This window comes from Aptenodytes patagonicus, chromosome 3, assembly GCF_965638725.1.
Source record: "Aptenodytes patagonicus chromosome 3, bAptPat1.pri.cur, whole genome shotgun sequence".
Taxonomy (NCBI): Eukaryota; Metazoa; Chordata; class Aves; order Sphenisciformes; family Spheniscidae; genus Aptenodytes; species Aptenodytes patagonicus.
The window spans coordinates 49,620-65,407 of NC_134951.1; the positions used below are offsets into that span (position 1 = coordinate 49,620).

General features: G+C 44.3%; 1 protein-coding gene across 6 annotated transcripts in view; it reads left to right on the plus strand.

Moving 5' to 3' along the window:
* ZNF512 (zinc finger protein 512) overlaps positions 1-15,788 on the plus strand; it is a 28,120-nt gene that overhangs the window by 90 nt on the left and 12,242 nt on the right. The window contains exons 1-9 of one of the 6 annotated variants that reach the window (XM_076332391.1): positions 150-189; positions 3,132-3,190; positions 4,513-4,721; positions 6,674-6,763; positions 8,285-8,410; positions 11,283-11,366; positions 12,632-12,756; positions 13,141-13,227; positions 14,484-14,582. In XM_076332391.1, coding sequence (XP_076188506.1) covers positions 166-189; positions 3,132-3,190; positions 4,513-4,721; positions 6,674-6,763; positions 8,285-8,410; positions 11,283-11,366; positions 12,632-12,756; positions 13,141-13,227; positions 14,484-14,582 — 903 coding nt within the window. In that variant the 5' untranslated portion in view covers positions 150-165. Of the gene's footprint in view, positions 1-149; positions 190-3,131; positions 3,191-4,512; positions 4,722-6,673; positions 6,764-8,284; positions 8,411-11,282; positions 11,367-12,631; positions 12,757-13,140; positions 13,228-14,483; positions 14,583-15,788 lie in introns of those variants that run through there. The other 5 variants (XM_076332389.1, XM_076332390.1, XM_076332394.1 and 2 more) reach the window with 5 other exon arrangements.

Genomic DNA, 15,788 nt, shown 5'->3' on the forward strand with positions numbered 1-15,788 from the left:
GCGCTGGACGGCCCGGTCGGGGCCCGAGGGCAGCTGGCAGCAACCCCCCGCGGGGCTCGGGGCCGGCTGCCGCCGTGAGGAGGCGGTCGGAAGCGGGCGGGCGGGACCTCGCGGTCGTGCGCGGGCGGGCGGGGCGCGTGCTGACGTGGCGGCGACGGCGGCACCATGCGGGGCGGCGGCGGCGGCTCGGTGAGTGCCTGGGGTCCTCGCCACCGGTGCTGCTGGCTGCTGCCCCGGGGGCGCGCGGCCAGGCTGTGGTCCGGGGGCGGGGGAGCGCACGGAGCCGGAAGCCGCCGCGAAATGGGCTCCGCCGTCGGGATGGCGGGAGCGGGCCGGCGCCACCGGAACAGCCGCGGTGGGACTTCTGCTTCGCCCGGAGGGTCTCGCTGGGCTTGGGACTAGAAGGAGAGGTAGCCTGGCCTGGTGCTGATCTGCCGAGGCGGTGCGGCCTTGGCTCGATGAGCAGCTCCGGTCTGTTTGCCGCCGCCCGTCGGCTGGGCCCTGTCCCCGAGCGGGCGGGCGGCGAGCGGGACCCGCTCCTGGCTGCCTGGAGAGCCGCCAGCGACGGGGGAATCGCCTGCTTTCCGTTTGAAGGCCTGGTCGCCCACTGACGCCGAGTCTGGGGAGCAGCAGGGCGGCCTGCGGCAGCGGCGGGCCCGGCTCTGCTCGGCTGCGGGCCGGGGAGGGATCTGGAGCAGGGTGCTGCTGGCTCTCGGCGCCGGTCGTGCATTTTGTCCCAAAGTTCTTCATTGCAGGATACGGTAGTCCATGAAGTATGCAGGTAGAAATGGAAACGTAGGACTGAAACGGGGAGTTCCCCAAAGGGTGCTGAGCCGTCACGCTGGCCCCGGGGGTTTTCCCTCGGGGGCAGTGCAGGACACTTGGTGCTTCTACTGACACCTCTCCTCTGTAGCTGTAGGACTGACTCACTAGCAGTTACTACATCAGTCTCCTGACCTCAGTGAGGGTTTCTGTGCTGTGCTTAAAAACCATCATTCCAGATGCATTGTCGTGGAGTAGCCTGTCTCCAGCAGCAAGGCCATGTTCCAGGTCACAGAAGTGTCCCACAGTCTATAAGGAGGCAGAAATGGCCCACTCGCAAATGAAGTTTCTTCATCTTTTCAGGCTCTAGGCCGCTGTTTCTCTCTTTCTAACCTGTGCGAGGAATTTGGCTTTTTTGTTTTCCATATGTCCAGTCTTGGGCATTCCTGCATACTTTAGGTCTCTGTTTTCCAAGTGGGAAGTACACTGTATAAATAAAAAACGTTCATAACTTAAACACCAGTTTCTCTAGGTGTTGCCTTCATAATTGCTGCTATCAGCTTCTCAGAAAGGAAGGCTAGACAGATCATCTGTACTCGCCTTTTTTTTATTGCAGATCCTTAACTGTGACCTAAATTCTTCATACTAATCTTCACTTTTATGCAAAATTTTTTAGTTAAAAAAAAAAAATCTTAAAACGTGCCATGTTTGTCAATCATCTAGGTTCTTCTAACGGTAGATTAGGCCAGCTGATTGCAGCAGACTATGCCTGCCTGTTTGTTCATTTTTATCATTATAACTTCACAGGCCTAATTTTTTCTAGCTGCTCGTCAGTGAGGTTTCTTCATGTTTCTGATGTAGGGGTTTCCCAAACACTGCTGTTTGCCCTACTAGATGCGTGTAAACCATATCAAAGTAATACAAACACAAACATTCCATTGACTTTTCTTCCAAAGATGACAAGATATGATTGTGAAGTCATTGATCAAGCAGTTGTTAATTTCTCTCCTGCTGCTTCCCTAACCTTTCCATGAGAGGAGACGCTGGGGCTGGAGGCCCAAGGAGAGTCTGACACTCCATAGTCACAGTTTAAGAATTCATCTAGTTGATGTCAGTGCCTGCTACTGAATCTCTTACCTGGTGGTTAGGGTGTCTCTCACTGACTGTGGTCCTGGGAAGAGTCAACTAGTGCTTGTTCCTATACATTAATTAGAAGGCAAGAGCATAAGACAGATTGAAGTTAATTTTTTTCCAGTGCATTTTTTTTTTAGTGGTGAATTTCATTTGCCTTGAAGCTGCCTATTCCCTAGTTTTGATACAGCACCTGAAGTTTCACAGCATCTCCTCCTGACAAGTCATCACATTTTTATGACTTCTTCAGATTCCCTCTTTTCTCCAGATAATGTGTAGCATTTACTTCTAATAACTAAAACACTTCATAGAATGGTCCAGTTGATAATGTGCTTTACATTTTTCTATACAGAAGATAGGTAATTTATTCATATTCTTTCTTTTTTTTTTCCAGTTTCTTAGCCAGTTCCTGTACATGGCAAAATACTATCTCTGTTCCTAGGTTACAGTTTTAGTATTTCATATACTTCTACTGGGCAATGATTTTTGTCTTCTAGTCTGTATAACCAAGATTTTTGTCCTGGGTTTTCCAGTGAAGAATGACATTGAGTCATTATTAGTATTTGGAAGAAGGTGATAAATGATTGTCCACACGCCAGGACCAGCGTACAGCAAATGAGTTGGTTATCCTGACTTGGGAACGTCAATGGTATCTGTTAAATTACGTGTCTTAATAGGACCATAAGTAGCAACAAGCAATAAGTGACAAAAAATCTTTGTTAAAGAAGAAGAAGGATCCTGTGATGTGGATAAAGTGAACTGATAGAGTATGACAAAACAATTGAGATAAAAAATGAAAAGAGGGCATAAAAGAGACTAGAGACAATATTCTTGGCATGGTAAATGCAAGAATTATTTCATTAAGGAAAAAATAAGTACTATGTAAAAACTAGTAAGTTAGGATCTAAAATATTTGTCATCGTGTGATAAAGTCTAGGCAGAAAGCAGGTATCACTGAATGAATTGGAGACAAAGAACACTCCATTGTGCCTCAGTGCAAGGGGAATGATTGGCTTTCATATGGGGAGTGTAGAGGGGCTCATCCCTGTTTTGATTCCAGTTCTAATTCAGCTGGAGTTGAAAAGGTTAAACACTTCCTTGTTGCAGAAAACGGTGGTTTCCTTTTCAAAGGATGGTATGCACATCCTCAAAGTACAGGTGATTGTGTTTAACTGAAAAGCGAAACATGCAAAAATAAAAAAATTATGCTGCTAATGTGAATTGTTCTACTTTGTTAGGACACCAGGCCTGGACATCACAGACAACAGAAGGTCAAGAGGTCTCTGGGAAACAAAAAGTATGTGAATGTTTCTTGTCTAGTTTGACTGAGGGCAAGAAAAAAGCTGAGAGATTCCTATTGGAAAACCATATCTGGTCTTTACATAATAATCTGAATTTTAAGAGCTGCAACGATTTTGGTTTGTGTGATTAGAGTCTCAATTAACTTTGCTTATTGGTTTGTAGGAAAAGTGCTTTTCTGACACTTCAAGGGGTGTTAGCTTTCATTTATTGTTTTTAAAAGGATTTTAACACTGGGAAGATAAATATTTTATGTTCAAGACCAAATGGTGTTCCAAAATCTATGTATTTTGAGTGTGATTGCAACTGAAAGGCTTTAATTTGAGAATTCCTCTCCCCGTCCTTCTGCAGTACCTCCTTAAACGTAGTATATACTGATCTGACCTGGTACCATCAGTGTCCCCCACTTACTAATTTCTGGATTGATGTGTTAAAACATGTGAGCTCCACAGCTCAGGGCGTGGGAGAATATTGCTGGGATGGCCATCACAGTCATCATTCAAGTGATCTACTTATTTCAGTTTGTGAATTGTGGTAGCAATGGGATATGTTGAAAAGTGTTTCTGTTTTCTGTTCTTTCCTCTTACGTTAATGGTATTAGCCCAGAGAATAGATACTTTATGTTTCTTTGACACCTAATCATTTTGCTGTCATGTGCAGTAGTGTAAATGTCCAGGCATTTCAGGACTGTGAGAAATATTTGAGAATAGTGAAACAAAGTTCCCTCTGATCTCTAGGAAGAAAAATCAGTGCTGCTGGCTAGTCTAAATAAGTCTTTAATGTAGTGTGATTTGTAGGATGTACTATAAGGCTGTCTTCATTGCTGAAAATTTGCTGGTTAAAATTCTTACTAGTGTTAAGCCTTTTAATGGTGTAGTGTCAGCTCTGACTCTGGGAATACATACTGAAAGAGATCTTGCCCTTTGTGGGATGGAAAAGGTCTCTTTTGTAATGATGGGCTGCAGAAGAGTTCTTAAATTCCACATTGGTTGCTTAAGGATAAATGTATATTTTTAAATTGAGATTAACTTGTGCCTGCTTCTTAAGTTGAAGGTTTGAAGTAGGACGGATATTTTTTTCTGTTCCTCTCTCGAGTGGCTTTCTAATGTCATTCTCTAAAAGATGTACTGAAAAGTAACATTTAGGATGTTTTATCTTGCTGGCATTTTTCAGTTCACAAAACTCAGGAGATTCAATGAACTGTGAGATGAATTTTTAGAGTACTTGGGAAGATGAAAGGGATGTTGTCTGTCAAGTTATTGTGGTTGTGTGTGCATGTATGTAAACATATAAATAGGATTTCAAGTTCATGTTTTCCAGGTCTAAGCAATTTGAGGAGGTGGAAACTACTGTCCTAGGACTGAAGAGTAACTATGATGAGACAGTCAGCAACATTTCTTCTGCCTCACCGAAGAGTCGAGTGAACGGAAGTGCAGAGTCCAGAAGCAAGCGGACCATTCGCCGGCCTGCTTACTGGTTGGCAATGAGAGGAATAAAAAACAGCATTAAAAAATCTTCAGAAAAAAAAGGTACTCATCACTCTTGGCTCGATGCAAAACTGTTTTTCTCTCTGCTCCTTTTATGAGAGATTAGATGACTTCTGAAAGACATGCTGTGGTTCAGCCACAAATTACAAGCTTGCTAATGCTGCTCATGTATTAGGAGAAGTAAACTTCCTCCACTGCAGAAACATAGGTAAAATTCTCTGATGTTATGCAATTCCTTTTGAGTGACTTGTCTATTAAAATTAATGATTCTGTGACTGAACTCAGTTTTATCTGTAGAAGAGAAAAGTATAAGGGTTCTGCCAATCATATCAGGAATATGCCCTGAGAGCTTTGAAAATAGAACAAACAACAGTAAAGATGTAGAAAAGGGGACCATTCAGCAGTATTCTGGATTAGACATGGCTTTTGTGGTTGGTAGATTATTTTTTTTTAAGGATGTTTTTATTTCTTTTATTTTCTTGCTTCTGTCACTTGCAATTTTCTGATTTGGAGTGGTTTGGGTCTTATGTTGTTGTAGGATTCAGATTTCCTGGCCTAGGAGCTGTTTTCCAAACTTCTCGCGTGGCTGAGAGCCAAAACTTCGCTGTTCTTTAATGCACTTTCTTCTTATCTCTAAGTCAGAATCTGTATTCCATCCTGTTGTGGGGAGAGACGAATCTGGTAGCTTGATAGAAGCGAGGTTGCTGCTCCAAACCCCCAGGTCCAACCAGTAGCGAGACTAAGCGTGTATTCCTGTAGGTACAAACACACGTATACAACATGTATACGCAGCCAGCCACACCAATCAACACAAAGAGGCACGCTCGGCACTCAGACAAACAGCACCAGTGGCCTCCATCCTGTTTACCTCTCTGGCTGATCAGGATGAAGATGTGTTAGTGAGAGAAAAGAAGCATATATAAAAAGTATATGAGAAAGAAGTACATATATATGTATGTGTACATTTGGGTGTGCACACATATGTGCAATATGGATCTCTCCTGTAGCTGGACTTAAACACTCAGTCTACTCAGTATCTGACATTTGGATCCTGGTCTCCTCAGTTGCTGGTATGTGGACCTGCTAGCCCCTGAGGCTTGCAGAGCCATGCCAGTTGCTGGTGTAGGCCTCCTTACAGACAGGGTCACACTCACAGACACTGCTCTCCCCTGGTCCCTCTGATTTGGTGTCAGGCATGACCAGACTTGTATACTGACCAGCCACCTGTTTACAAGCAAGTGGCCCTTTTTATCCTCTTATACCTCTATTTTCCCACACTTGATCCTTCCCAAATCAGCTAATTCTCTCCCTTTCCCTTCCTTTGATACCACTCCTAAGCATCCCAGTCTTGTGGAATCCTGAATTGTTCTTGGCTAGCATCCCATGTGTCTTTAGGCATTAACACCACACTCTCCCTTCTCACTGCTCCCCCCCTTCCAAAGGGCGCTCCAGAGAGCGGCTCCCATTGACTCATCCTGGTGGGTTTCCTGGGACAAAACTGGGAGGAAGGTGTCTGTTTCTTTGAGTCTATAATTTGGGTTCCCTTGCATGCCGTTGTGCTTCTGTACTTCTCTGTGTTCATGGAGATAAGCCTTTGATAGGCCTGGAAGTAGTGAGGGATGCAGGATATTATTTGGGTTTCCCCACCTGCCGTTGTTTCTCTATGTTCCTTTTTGTGTGTGCAGATGAGCTTTTTATGACATAACCTAGCACCTTCTGGCTCTCTTCCTGAGGAGCATTATTTTCCCAGACCATGCTGTGGCACTGTTTCTTCCATATCTACTGTGTCGGAGGATTGCAGGCTGTGGAGTGCCTAAACGTTACTGAGTCAAAAGGCTGTGTCTAGCTCACTGGTGTCCAGGTGCCTTACAAAAACTTTTTTTTTTTTTTTTTTTAAAGTATAGAATATGAGGATAAGCTGCGGCAGCAGCAGACTCAAAGCTGTTATCCAGGCTGAATAATGAGACTGAAGCATTTCTGTTCTTACTCATTAGCAGAAGTACTATTGAAAGGCAAGAGGAAATCTGAGCAAGGGGAAGGCGAAGATCTTAAAGACTCTCCCAAGAAGAAGCAGAAGATTTCAGGTAATACAAATAAGTTGTAATTCTTAGTTACAAGCCTCCAGGTACTTCAGACTTCCTCTCTGCCCAAATGCTGTCCTCTGCTGTCTTCCAACTCTATTTCTGATTTTGGGTATTTTGTTATAGGAGACTGTTGACTAGTTTCTGTTTTACAATGGGAGATGATTGTTCTAATTTCAGTCTCTCTTAAAAGTCCAGCGAAGGGAGGGAGGAAAGGAAGTAGGGCAAGTATAGGCTGGTCTGCTTCATTTCAGTTTCCCAAAAGATTCTGGACTAAATAATCAGACAAATTACTTGTAAACATCTGGAGATTAATGAGTAGATGATAACAGCAATATGAGTTTGTTAAGGAGAAATCAAACCCAACCACTTTAATTTTCTTTTACCACAGAGACAGAGGGGGCAAATGCTTGATATCATAGGTCTTTCATGCTGTTGTGGTTTAACCTCAGCCGGCAACTGAGCACCACAGCCGCTCACTCATTCTCCCCTGCCCCCGGTGGGATGGGGGAGAGAATCGGAAGAGTGAAAGTGAGAAAACTTGTGGGTTGAGATAAGAACAGTTTAATAATTGAAATAAAATAAAATAGTAATAATAATAAAAATAATAATAATAATAGAATATACAAAGCAAGTGATGCACGATGCAATTGCTCACCACCCACTGACTGGTGCACAGCCAGTCCCCGAGCAGCGGCCCCCCCGGCCAGCTTTCCCCCAGTTTATATATTGAGCATGACGTCACATAGTATGGAATATCCCTTTGGCCAGTTTGAGTCAGCTGTCCTGGCTGTGCCCCCTCCCAGCTTCTTGTGCACCTCCAGCCTTCAGTCGGTAGAGCATGGGAAGCTGAAAAGTCCTTGGCTAGTGTAAGCACTACTTAGCAATAACTAAAACATCCGTGTGTTATCAATGTTATTCTCATACTAAATCCAAAACACAGCACTATATCAGCTACTAGGAAGAAAATTAACTCTATCCCAGCTGAAACCAGGGCACATGCCTTCAAAGGGTTGTTAATCAGTGGTTAGGTGCAAAAGGAAGTGTACAAGCGGTGAAAGTAGGAGCAGGTAACACAGGAGAAGGATACATTGGCTGTCCAATCTTGCAAGGATGAGGTTAGGAAAGCCAAGGCCAACCTGGAGCTGAATCTGGGAAGGAGTGTGAAAGGCAACAAGAAGGGATTCTACAAGTACATGAACAGCAAAGGGAAGACTAGGGAAAGCATGAGTGCACTGCTGAACAGGGCAGGGGAACCGGTGACAAATGACATGGAAAAGGCTGAGGTATTCAATGCTTCCTGTGCCTCAATCTTTATCAGTTAAAGGAATCCTTCAGGAATCCCAGGTGCCTGAGACCAGAGGGAAAGTCTGGAGCAAGGAAGCCTTACACTCAGTGAAGGAGGACGAGGTTAGAGCACTTAAACTGGACATACCTAAGTCCCATGGGGCCTGATGGGTTGCACTGAGTACCGAGAGAGCTAGCTGATGTCATTGTGAGGCCACTCTTGATTATTTTTGAAAGGTCGTGGCGACTGGGAGAGGTTCCTGAAGACTGGAAGAGAGCAAATACACTCCTGTCTTCAAGCACAGAAAGAAGGAAGATCTGGGGAACTACAGGCCGGTCAACCTCACCTCAGTCCCTGGGAAGGTGACGGAGAGAATCCTCCTGGAAAGCATTTCCAAACACATGAAGGACAAGATCACAGAATCATAGAATAGTTTGGGTTGGAAGGGACCTCTAAAGGTCATCTAGTCCAACCCCCCTGCCATGGGCAGGGACATCTGCAACTAGATCAGGTTGCTCAGAGCCCCGTCCAACCTGACCTTGAATGTTTCCAGGGATGGGGCATCCACCACCGCTCTGGGCAACCTGTGCCAGCGTTTCACCACCCTCAGTGTAAAAAATGCCTTCCTTATATCTAGTCTAAATCTACCCCCGCTTCAGTTTAAAGCCATGCCCCCTTGTCCTGTCACAACAGGCCCTGCTAAAACGTTTGCCACCATCTTTTTTATAAGCCCCCTTTAAGTACTGATAGGCTGCAATAAGGTCTCCCCGAAGCTGCCTCTTCTCTAGGCTGAACAACCCCAACTCTCTCAGCCTTTCTTCACAGGAGAGGTGTTCCATCCCCCTGATTGTTTCGTGGCCCTCTTCTGGACCCGCTCCAAGGGGTCCGTGTCTTTCTTCTGCTGAGGGCTCCAGAGCTGGGCACAGTACTCCGGGTGGGGTCTCACCAGAGCAGAGTAGAGGGGCAGAATCCCCTCCCTCAACATGCTGGCCACGCTTCTTTTGATGCAGCCCAGGATACGATTGGCCTTCTGGGCTGCGAACGCTGTGCAGTGCAGCACAGAGGATGGTGATTTGGAGTAGTCGGCATGGATTCATGAAGGGCAAATCACACTTAATCAACCTGATAGCTTAGTACAATGAGGTCACTAGCTTGGAGGGGAGGGCAGTGGGTGTTGTTCACCTCAACTTTAGTAAGTCTTTTGGTGCTGTTTCCCACAACATCCTCATAGACGAGCTGACAAAGTACAGGTTAGATAAATGAACAGTGCAGCGGATTGAAAACCAGCTGAATATCCAGGCCCCGAGGCTTGTGATCAGCAGCACAAAGTAGTTGGAGGCACATCAATAGTGGTGTGCCCCAGGGGTAAATACTGGGGCCAGTACTGTTTAACATTTTCATTGATGACCTGGACAATGGGACAGTATGCACCCACCCTCAGCAGGTACACAGATGATACAAAATGGAGGAGTGGTGGTACACCAGATGGGTGTGCTGCCATTCACAGGGACCCGGACAGGCTGGGGAATTAAGCAGAGAGGAATCTCTTGAGGTTCATCAAGGAGAAATGTGAAGTCCTGCAGCTGGGCAGGAATAACCTCATGTACCAGTGTATGCTGGGGGCTAACTTTCTGGAAACCAGCTCTGCAGAGAGGGACCTTGGGGTCCTGGAGGACAGCAAGCTGACCATGAGCCAGCAACACACTCTTGTGGCAAAGGCAGCCAACAGCATTCTGGGCTACATTAAGAGCATTGCCAGCAGGTCGAGGGAGGTGATCCTTCCTTTCTGCTCAGCGTTGGTGAGGCCACATCTGGAGTACTGTGTCCAGTTCTGGGCTCCCCAATACAGGGCTGCAAAGATGATTGAGGGACTGGAATATTTTTCCTATGAGGACAGGCTGAGAGAGCTGCAACTCTTCAGTCTGGAGAAGAGAAGGCTCAGGGGGAATCTTACCACTATGTATAAATATTTGATGAGAGGGAATGAAGAAAAGGGAGCCAGACTCTTCTCTATAGTGCTCATTGACAGGACAAGAGGCAATGGGCACAAATTAAAACCCACAAAATTCTATCTAAAGACAAGAATACACTTCTTTACTGTGAGGGTGGTCAAACCCTGGCACAGGTTGCCCAAAGAGGTTGTAGAGTCTCCATCAGTGGAGATACTCAAAACTTGACTGGACATGTTCTTTGGCAACCTACTCTAGCTGACCCTGCCTGAACACGGGGATTGGACTAGGTGATCTCAGGAGGTCCCTTCCAACCTTAATGTTTCTGTGAAATAGAAAAAAGTATAGAATGATGGTTCACAATCTGTCCTAGGTTCAATTCTAACTATTGTTTTTGTCAGCAAGGACTTGGAAGTATGTAGACAGCACAAAGCTGAAAGAGATGGCAAGTATGTTGGAGAAAAGGCTAAAATGGAAAGTGGTCTTGACATTAGAGAAACAATTTAAAAAATAGAATGGAATAGTGTAAAATTAAAGATACTGTAGTTAGGAAGAAATATTAGCACAGCTGAAAGACAAAGAACCACCTCCTAGGAGTCAGTTCTTCAGAACAGGATTTGAGATTTACAACAGATCAAAAGCTGACTAGGGACCAACAGTGTCATACTTGTTTTTAAAAAGGCAGATGTTATACTGAGGTGTTTGAGCAGGAATGTAGACTTTCAGACATGTGAAGTAATTCTTTTGCTCTAACGCAGGGTCACACTTGGAGTGCTGTTTCCAGCAGTGGGCACTGCAGTTCAGGAAATGTGTGGACCAACTGAAGAAAACAGGGACGGGAAGAGAGCAAAAAGCATAACCCATGAAAAAATACTGAAACAATAAGAGTTGTTTAGTCTAAAGAAAACAGGAATGAGTAGAGGAATGGGACTGTCCATTTGGTTGTCAACAAGTCATTAGATTGGCTCAGCCATATTGTGAACAGAAGATGTTTCAGCGTGAAGAGTTCCCATCCCCTGAGCTTTGTGTATGAACAACCATACAGATTACAAATATCTGGATGGGACTAATGCCTGCAGCTGTAAATAGCTATGGATGTTGAAAAGGAGTAGGGAACATAATCTTGAAATTCCTTAAAAAAAACAAACCAAAACATTGAACATTTCTGAATGAGTAGCTTTGAGACAGCAGACTAAATAGCAGCCTCCTAGCAAAAAATCTCGCTTTTTTGTGACAAGGCTAGCAAAATTAAGTCTTCTGGTCTTTCTTGTTTGTGTTACAACAGGAAAAAAGCAGCAAGATGGAACACAACAAAACTCCAAAATGAAAGGCCACTGTGTTCAGAAAGAACCGGAAACCTGTGGCACAGGTAAGAAGAAGAAGCAGTTGCTCAGAATTGTTTATAAAGCAGCTAAAAGATAAATGTGATTCTAGGATTTGAATCTGAGCAACAGCTGTGTTTCTGGTGTTTCCATTTTGTTGTTCACTTTACTGTTGACAAGGAAGAACTGGCTGCTGTCCTTTTGGCACTGTGTCAGTAATGCAGAGCAAGATTGGAGGGACTGCATACGGCCTAACAGTGTAGTTCCACATGGTTTTACCACTGCATAATGGAACAGTGAAGGGGGAATCACTTTTTGAACTGAGCAAAAGCCTGTTAAAATAGTTTCACTATAAAACTCATAAAAGTATTTATACTTTTTTGCTCAGCAGAATATGTTTGCAGGAAAAACTCTGTAGCTGTTGCTGCCGAATCACCTCTTCTGGTAACCTGGTAGCCAGAGACCCAAGCACTCCACCCTAGAAAAATAACATTAGCCTTTACTCAGCAAATGGAATGACTTGGTATGTGTAGCTCACACCGCTCATTAAATACCCCAGTTTTCTGCCAAGTGCTGTTTGATTCACAGACTTTTCCCCCAGCCACCTGGGGGGAGGAACAACCCCTGCCTGTTATTACTGGGCAAAGAGGAAAGCCTTTAGATCTTTTTATGATAAGAATTCAAGCAGATGGCTGCTAAGCCACTTTCTTCCCAGAACCCCTTTCGGTAATTTATAATCCTTGTGGATTATGCCAAGCTTTTGCTTGGCATTTCAAAAAGAGGCCAGGAACTGGAAACCATGCCACACAGGGTACTTTTCACTGGCTGTTGAGTAACTTGGCCTGGTGGTGCAGCTCTGTTCACTTTCAGTGTGAAAACTGCTGGCTAACGTAAGTGGAGTTCTAAAGATTTGGTTAGTAGGACTGAACCGTGGACTTTGTCTGAAACTGTTCAGTCACATCTGTGACTACTTTTACTGTGAAAACCCTTTTGCTGAAAGAAAAGTTTACTCTGCATGCTAAAGTAATTGTGTAATAAAAATGAATGAAGGAAAAATCTCTACTGAACAAGTGGAAGAACACTCCTCACAAGGGGATGGTAGGATTAAAGTGTTTTTATAAAATGATCTTCCAAAAGGAGTGATTGTCACATGACACATTTAAAGCTGCAAATGAGCTAAACCTATTGAAGTGTCGCTGGACACGAGTTTTGTAGCATGTGACCTGTTTTCTTCTAGGATTCATTGTGCACATCAAAGGAAAAAAAAAGATACTGTGTTTGCAGTTCTATTTCAAACCTTTTGTTTTGACAGGTAGTATGGAAGAGCAATGGTCTTTGGAAATTCAGGACAAAGGCCGAGTTACGTGTCCCACATGCCGGGCTGTGGTGAGAAAGACTGTAGAAGGACTGAAGAAACATATGGTAAATTGTAGGCAGGTAAGAGCAAGAGAGATAAGCCATGTTTTCTTTATTCCTCGTCAGCTTACTGATAGAAATGCCTGCACGCTGTTTTGTATTGCATTTAAAACCAGTTTCATCTCATCATCATGTCTCTAAGCAAGAGTCCTTTATACATCTGTAAGAGGCTGCCCTTGGTGCTTCTTGCTTAGCCTTTTGCTGGAGATTTGGGGTAGTAAACAAAGGTGTAGCTATTTCATGTGTTTCCCCAAATTTTAGGCTCCATAAAATCTCTTCTGTTCTTAATGGGCAGTTACCAGGCCCAAATAAAATGTTCTGCTCTCCTGCTCCTTTCCCCCAAAGAGTTTCCCACTGCTTTGGTTAATTTACAGTTACACGCACCATGTCCTTGTTTATTTCTAGGAAATGTTCACATGTCATCACTGTGGGAAGCAGCTGAAGTCTTTAGGAGGGATGAAATACCATGTCATGGCAGACCATAACAATCAGGTAACACGACTGCTGTGCATCTAAAAATCGTACAGGCAAGACAGTCTTTTGTTCCTTCTCTGGTGCACACAGAAGCAGAACATGGTGTGTTTTTTCAAATGTTGTAGCTGTTCAAATCTGGTCTACCTATTATTTTTCCTGAGAGATTTGACATCTGAAAAAACAATAGAATGTTACCAGAGATGGTAGGCACGCTACATCTTAGAAAGAGGGGATGAATTTCTGTTTAGGCTGGTTATATGTCACACATAAAAGGCATTCTCAATCAGGAAAAAAAAAAAGATTGCTCATTAGGCTGCAATTTTCAGTCCTTTGCTGGAAAGTAGGAGTTTTTCTACATCCGGAGCAGACTAGATTTCAGTTCTTTACAAGTTCAAAGGTAAAAAAGCAGAAGCAGCAGTTTAGTTCTTGTCTCTATTTACTGTAAAGATACTAATGCTACAATCTGCTTTTCCTCTTTGCTATTACTTTAAAGAAGGCAATGTCTTCTGTTGTAGTTGTGAAGAATTAGAACTTTTGGAAAGGTCATTCGGAAGTTTGGGTAAGGTTTAGATAATACATTACTGTTACTTTTCACATAGTTCCCAGTGCTGTGGTTTCTGAACCTACAGCTGTACTAGTAAATGAAATAGGCCAGGGATCATGTTCTGGCCCTGAGGAATAGGTCTGTCACTCAGTTCTAACTTTTTATTCAGTCTAGGTGTAATATTATTATAAGGTAGTACAGGAAATAATATACAATAACCATCCGAGAGAGAATAGAGAAGAACTTGAGCTATAGTTCAGCGTAGATTAATAACCGTTACAGACAGTTAGTCTGCTTAGCTTTAGTTAGGCTAAATGGAAATGGTAGGACCAGTAAATGTTAAAGATGCATGACAGAGATGAGTAAGTACTTTCCACAGGCAGAAGGGGGGAAAAGTATTATGGAAATACATACATAGTCCTTCCCAGAAGCTGTAGTTTGGGATGATTTCTTATCAAGGTTTCGTTCATAGATAGCTATCTAAATGTTAAAACTCTTATCTGCAAAGTGGTTTTCAGGCAGTTTACTCCTTTTAAAGATAATTCAGTTGTTCTGGGATATAGACAGTCATCATTGTATTAGATACACTTCTGTAAAATCAGAAGTTGCAGAGATTTAATTATTTTAGAAGCATTCCTTTAGTAGTGTGTTGAGTAGTGAATTCCCTATGAGAAGAACTGTAAATGCTGAGCATCCTGTGTTTTTCTTTCATCTTCCTGCTGTGCTTTAGCCAGTTGTGAAGGAGGGAGGAGAATTGGATGAGCAGCTTGAGCGAGACCGCCTTCGGAAGGTTTTGAAGCGTATGGGAAAACTAAAGTGTATGAGGGAGGTAAGCTGCATTGTGCTAAGTATCCCAAATTAAACAGCAGCGGATGCATGAACGTAAAATATTATGAGAGTTCTGCTAGGTATGCTTTGGTGCTGGCCAAAGCTGGATTTGTTTCAAGATCCTAGCTATGCTTTTAAGACAGAGTATCATAGAATGGTTTGGGTTGGAAGGGACCTTTAAAGGTCATCTAGTCCAGCCCTCCTGCAATGAGCAGGGACATCTTCAACTAGATCAGGTTGCTCAGAGCCCCGTCCATCCTGACCTTGAATGTTTCCAGGGATGGGGCATCTACAACCTCTCTGGGAAACCTGTTGCAGTGTTTCACCACCTTCATCATAAACAATTTCTTCCTTATATCTAGTCTGAATCTACCCTCTTTTAGTTTAAAACCTTTACCCCTTGTCCTATTGCTACAGGCCCTATTAAAAAGTCTGTCCCCATCTTTCTTGTAAGCCCCCTTTAATTATTGAAAGGCCACAGTAAGGTCTCCCCAGAGCCTTCTCTTCTCCAGGCTAAACAACCCCAACTCTCTCAGCCTTTGCTCACAGGAGACGTGTTCCAGCCGTCTGATCATTTTTGTGGTCCTCCTCTGGACCTTCTCCAACAGGTCCATGTCTTTGCTGTGCTGAGGACCCCAGAGCTGGATGCAGTGCTCCAGGTGGGTTCTCACCAGAGTGGAGTAGAGGGGCAGAATCCCCTCCCTCGACCTGCTGGCCATGCTTCTTTTGATGCAGCCCAGGATATGGTTGGCTTTCTGGGCTGGAAGCGCACATTGCTGGCTCATGTCCAGCTTTTCATCCACCGGTACCCCCAAGTCCTTCTCGGCAGGGCTGCTCTCAATCCCTCAGCCTGTATTGATACCGGGGGTTGCCCTGACCCATGTGCAGGACCTTGCACTTGGCCTTGTTGAACCTCATGAAGTTCACTTCTCAAGCTTGTCCAGGACCCTCTGAATGGCATCAGGCGTGTCAGCCGTCCCTCAGGCATGTCAACCGCACCACTCAGCTTGGTGTCATCTGCAAATTTGCTGAGGGTGCACTCGATCCCACTGTCTATGTCATTGATGAAGATACTAAACAGTACTGGTCCCACTACAGACCCCTGCGGGACACCACTCATCACTGATCTCCATCCAGACATTGAGCCATTGACTGCTGCTCTCTGGATGCGACCATCCAGGCAATTTGTTATCCATCAAATAGTCCA